Source organism: Acyrthosiphon pisum, chromosome A1 (genome assembly GCF_005508785.2).
Source record: "Acyrthosiphon pisum isolate AL4f chromosome A1, pea_aphid_22Mar2018_4r6ur, whole genome shotgun sequence".
Taxonomy (NCBI): Eukaryota; Metazoa; Arthropoda; class Insecta; order Hemiptera; family Aphididae; genus Acyrthosiphon; species Acyrthosiphon pisum.
This window is the reverse complement of record NC_042494.1, coordinates 68,082,007-68,088,068: the sequence shown is the minus strand read 5'-3', so window position 1 is coordinate 68,088,068 and position 6,062 is coordinate 68,082,007. Positions and strand designations below refer to the sequence as shown.

At 31.7% G+C, this 6,062-nt stretch overlaps 1 protein-coding gene across 7 annotated transcripts in view; it reads right to left on the bottom strand.

The window, feature by feature from the left end:
* Positions 1 to 1,461: 1,461 nt before the first annotated feature.
* The window catches only part of LOC100574437 (sodium-dependent nutrient amino acid transporter 1), a 52,402-nt gene continuing 47,801 nt past the window's right edge, over positions 1,462 to 6,062 (bottom strand). For all 7 annotated transcript variants that reach the window (XM_016800208.2, XM_016800210.2, XM_016800211.2 and 4 more), the window contains 7 exons: positions 4,519 to 4,678; positions 3,884 to 3,987; positions 3,568 to 3,805; positions 3,189 to 3,314; positions 2,923 to 3,120; positions 2,525 to 2,698; positions 1,462 to 2,412 (listed from right to left, as the gene is read on the bottom strand). In XM_016800208.2, the coding sequence (XP_016655697.1) occupies positions 1,999 to 2,412; positions 2,525 to 2,698; positions 2,923 to 3,120; positions 3,189 to 3,314; positions 3,568 to 3,805; positions 3,884 to 3,987; positions 4,519 to 4,678 (1,414 nt within the window). In that variant the 3' untranslated portion in view covers positions 1,462 to 1,998. The remainder of the gene's footprint in view (positions 2,413 to 2,524; positions 2,699 to 2,922; positions 3,121 to 3,188; positions 3,315 to 3,567; positions 3,806 to 3,883; positions 3,988 to 4,518; positions 4,679 to 6,062) is intronic.

The following is a 6,062-nucleotide window of genomic DNA, read 5'->3' as shown; positions in this document are numbered from 1 at the left end:
CCCCCCTTGGATCCGCGCCTGATTGTCGTATTGAATATGAAGTGATAATAATATAAAGACACTATAACACCTAATATTTACGACATGATGTTTACAGAAATGGTTGATAAATATTATATTATACTTTTTATGTACTTTACTTTACTTACATTCGGCGGCACAATATTGTTATGACTATGTTTCGTATTCGATAGCATCTTATTAGTTTTATTAATAACGCATTCATTATTCAAAACATTTCAAATTATTAACATAATATAATATCATAAACTACTGAATATTATAAACAGTAGCTATGGTACTATTGCACCAATAGCAATTATTGTATAATCATTTTAACAATGCGTAACACGAATATACCTATATTAAATAGTGATAGTAACAGCAGACGACGTTCAATCATCAAAAGTTTTCAAGAAGACATCCATTGTCTATCTTCGCCATCTGCGTAAGAATTAGTCGAAGCAATTTGACGTTGTGGATAGGTGTCATCGGAAGAAAAATTTTTAATGCGCCGAAGTATTTTTGTTTTTGCTGAATACGAGTCGCCGACATTCGACAGCCAAATGTAGTATTTTGCAGATTCGCAATGATATTATTATAGTCACTATTAGTCTGTAACACTCATGTGACTCCGCTCATATAAACGTTTAATACTTATAAATACTTATAGTTTATTACTTGTTCGAAAATCGATATTTCTGAAACAAAATTCTTGTGTTAGACACACTTGGTACCGTTGACCCTCCCGATCTACTCACATAAACCTTTACTCTTTATACCACTCCTTTTCTGCGTTATATCTCGCCCACACTGTATAGTGTAACAATCACTCCATATACAGTACGCTTCGCCAGTGTAATAAATCATTTTTGTTTTTAGGCTATTTTATTTTAAATGTTAAATGTATTCCATTTCATATACTTGTGATTGTAAACTAAAAGTAGGTACTCCATTGTATACATTGTTTCACTAATTGTTACTATATAACTATTATAAATTGTACATATTGTCGAATGCCATATGGCGTCAAAATAAATATTAATTAAATAACAATTATAAACTTATAACTCAATACCAGCGTAAGGTTATTCGAGGAAAAAATTATTTTAGTTCAGATATTTTGTCATCGTATATATTTTTACCAAATACTGTTATAGACTTTAGTTAAGTACAATTTTTAAATATTAAAGTAGGTAATACACACACTTTAAAACTTGTTTTGTTTATAATTAATAATTTATATAATACACTATTTTAAACTAACAGAATTTTTGTGATTCATATAATATGTGGTTCAATATTATACTAGGTACACATTCGTGTTAGCACAATAGTACCTAGTTGTTATATAAACAATAACAAAACATTTCATAACAACTTAATCATAATATATTATATTATTATTTACATCGTAATTATAATAATATAGTCATTAATAAAAATAAAGGCCAACGTCAATACATGTTAAACCTTTGAACAACTTTAATATCTAAAAAAAAATATGTACAAATCAGTCCTTTAAAAACACGTGTAAATAAAACCAGCTGTCGTTAGACTACAACAAAAGTCGTCATGTTTATCAATGATGGTAACTTTAAATTAATCCTATACCTTACTCTAAACTTTGGAGAGACTTAGATAATATTTGATAAATATAATTCAATGGTTTTGATGTGGACATAAAACATTCATACCATGGTTAAATTTAAAACAAACAATATTAGTTGTAGCACACATTTGTTGAGTAAAAATGTAAAAAAAAAAACAAAACAAAAGTATATAAGTCTCTCTTAACTCTTTTTAAAATAAGGATAGTTCATAATATAATATGTCATATAAAAATTCAAAAGATAACATAATGCGCAAGTAGAGAAAAAACATCATACAAATCAGACACTTCAATACGTTATCATTTCCATATAAATAAATAAAAGAAAATATCCTAACGTATTATAATATAACTACAACGCACATGATAAAAACTAGTCGCTTTGGTCACATATAATTGATAGAACTCCCGCCGCTGTTTTTGGGTTCCGCGGCGGTCCATCGCCTTTGGTCGGCCATTGTGTGGTTGTAGTGATACTGATGAAGGTTTTTTTGTTGTTGTTGTTGTTGTGATTGTTGATCAGAAGAGTGCTGACGAGACAAACCTCCAACACCATCTATACTGTAACATGATGACGTACGGTCCAACGACGTAGGGCTGACACTATATGCTGTGCCTGGAGGTGCAGCGTGTTTGCCCCGCTTGATAGAATGCGTATAGTCCTTCGTACCACGTCGCCGCAGCGTGAAGTCCCTCTCACCTGTCACCTGATACTGTTTCTTCCACTGCACCCAACAGTGTCTATATATTGGGTCCACCGGACCCCAGTTCCGAGCAGGTTTGATGGTGCTCAGGAATTTCTGTGGAGAACAAAAACCAACAGGTGCGTCAAAAACATCATAACATAATACGACAATTATTACGATGCAGCACCGACCGACCCATTGATTGAGTAGCAGATCGAGCACTTACTTGGGAAAAGTTGTAATCCACCTGAGCAGATATCTGCCACACGGCTATACCGATAATCATCGACCACATGAACAGGTAAACGATCCAACCGATCACGTACAGCCACATGGAATCGTGAGAGCTATAATCAGACTCAGTTAGCGGCATCACGAACAGACTCCAAAACTCAAACCCCTGCAGTTATGGAATTATAGTCATTAAACATTATTTATGCTGACGAATTTTATAAATTGGGAAACTATAAAAATAAGTTATGAAATGTTCACTCTTGATTTCATATTTCCAAATGCTTCAACAATTGACTTACTATTATTCGTTTTTCGAAAATATTTCACAGCAATAAAATATTAGGTTTTATATGGGCGAACTTAAATAACGGTGGATTCCGTGGTACGTACCATAAACAAAATCGGAGTACCCAGCCACACACATTTCCAAACGAAGCATAGTTTGTATCCAAGCACAAACTCGAAGTCGTTGGATAGCGATTCCAGCCCGTAGATCCAGACGAAAGCAATTAGTTCCAGCACCGTGGATGTGACCACCATACGACCAATGATGTACTCGTCCAGCAAATGAACGGCTTGAAGGTTTTCCTGAAATTCAAAATGGAGTCGATATAATCTTTAGAATTATTGTGAAGACACACATTTTGTATACTCACGGGCAAAAGGCACAGGACACCCATCAAGAAGGCGATAAAACAGACCATGCAAGTCAATATCCACCACTTCCATTTTTCCTTGGTCTCTACAGACAGCCCTACGATGGCAGTGTAAATGGCCGCTATCTGTAAAGCGAGAAAAAATAGTAAGTTCATTTTAACTTTTTTATGTTTCGATTTTGAATTGACTGTATATACCTATTAAAATTGTTTATGTAAACAATTTTTCGAATTTTTATTTTCGTTATTCAATCTATTTTCATTCTCCTCAAATGATTAATATTGCATTGTTATATTATTTAATTTTATTTATTTTTATTTTTCAATTTATAATTATGTTGGACAAAAACTACTTTATAAACGGTTTCCAGTCACTTACCAGACTCAGGAATCCGGAAAGGAACACCAATGCATAGACCAAAGCGGCCCACAGATCGGATAGGATGCCTCTGGTCGTCAATTCGTACACAAATGTCAGGAACCAGACTTCCGATAGAGCCGTCGAAGACAGCATTTTTTGTCCAACTTGTAATTGCATGTCATATATCCACATTGTAACTATTGAAACGCTACACAAGCCGACTACGATGCTGACCACCGTAAGCATTACCGAAGTCCTGGTAACAATTTAAAATAAAAAATGTTTTAACTCCATCGAAACGAAAATGATTAAATAACCACTGCCAAGCGCTTACCAAAAAGGATTAGACTTTGAGTACAGTCGACCCGCACTAGTTGTGATATTACCAAATCCCAAATGAGTAGTGAATAAAAATTGTACTATAGCATGATACCATATCTGAAAAAATAAATACATTTATGCGCATTGGTCTTATATATATAACTATATAAGTATATAACATAATCTTATACTCACATCCTACCTAAACCTAAACATAAACTATTTGAACACTTTTTTAAATACGTAATAATAATTTATTCATCTATATTGATTGGTTGTTTAATGTTTCTTATATACAACATGAAAGCGTTGTTTTAATTCTTTTATTTACCAAAAACTAATATTAAATTTAATAATTTTGGCCGTATAATACAGTAATAATAGTTATCTAAAATCAAATTTAAAAAAAAATATTTGTAGGGTAACAAACACAGTGAGAGTTTATATAAAAATATATAAATCACAATACTAAGTTTAGAACATTAGTTTATAACAAGTCCGAAGTATCGAAAATTTAATTTTAGAATATTATTGTGTATTTACTGGATTACTAATTACTGATAATGCTTTTAAATTTTTTTGAAGAGTGTAAAACTTTAATAATAATAAACAATTCAAGGTAAAAATTAATACAATTAATAAACTTACGTCTAGTTTCCATAAAGTTTCCCATTGAATGTCTAGCAGTATATCCAATCCTCGTTGATTTGCGTTAAGTCCTTTGACCAATAAAACCCCAATCGTTACAAACGTTGCAGGTACGACAAGTAATGCCACTGTTCTATAGGATTTACTGTTTTTTATCAGGCTAAATAAATAATAAAAATAAATAAGTTTTCTATTACTAATATTGAGTATTCAATTTTATACAATACGCCTATTCATATTAGACTAAATTAAATAAAAGTTTACTGAAACTCTGTGGCATAATATTCCACTCTGTTCACTACTCATTGTTCAATAACATCGTATATAATGTATAAATCAAATGACAATACCAACTCTAGTGCGTTTTGTACAATGTGATGTTCTTAGAAGGTTCTTGGGAAGTTCATGGATTAGGTGGGAATATTAGGTGAAGAGTCATGATGAGGAAATTATGATACCAGAAACTGATTAACTTGATCCGTCTATAGACAGGATTAGGAAGTGATTATTTTTGCTATATTAAGTTAGGCAGCCTAACCTAATCTAACCCGATAAAAAAAATGCATTATCCTTAATAACATCAATTATAATATTTTACTATTAACTAACTAGTAAATCAATATCTATTCGTGTTTAAAATGTTAAATGTTACTGAAATTAACAACCTGAGTTCACAAAAAAAATAATATATAATGAATCATATCACAATAAACAAAGGCACATACCCCCAAAATATGATATAATTTAAAAATGATTAAAATCAAGACAAATATTTATGTACAAAAATATTTTTAAAAAGTTTAAAATAAAAATCTGAAAACATAAAATAATAAAATTAGAAACAATAAGGTTTTGGTATAGTAAGTGACAGTAATAAATTATTATACTTAGTTATTTAAGTTTAATACTATGTAAACAATACTGTTATTATATTTTTATTTTTGTATTATGCTATTTTGTAAAAAGCCAACTGTCGTTAATTCTTAAAAATAAAATAAATAAATAACGTAAGACAGATTTTTACCGAACTTAATGTATTGGTAATTAATTATAATATAATATTTTAACCGTTCAGACATTATCACTACTTAGATATCTACGTATATTGCTGTATTAATCTATTTCGTTTGCTTTTCCCCTTATCGACGTAGTTTCCCATTTATAGAATGGACTGGAAACGAACAGTCAGGAAAGTGACGGGGAACCGGGCTGCTTATGGTTTGAGAGTCTTGTACGAGGGGAAAATATTGCAGCCCTACCACCATCGACTAGCTATCAATTATCATCTAGTATATTATACGATGTGTGTATTATTATGTAGCACTCAAGCAAGGCTTTCATTCTACTCCCCTCGAACAAGGCTCTCCCAAACTAATAACCATAAGCGACTCGATATAAGGCTCTCGTTTACAGTCCATTCTATCCAATGCTCGAATTGGGAATTATTAAGTAGATAGGAGCTCAATCCAACAGTTTATAAACTACGTTCCAAGTGCAAAACTATTCAACGCAGCCTCGTGGGGGGGAACACAAAAACGAAATAC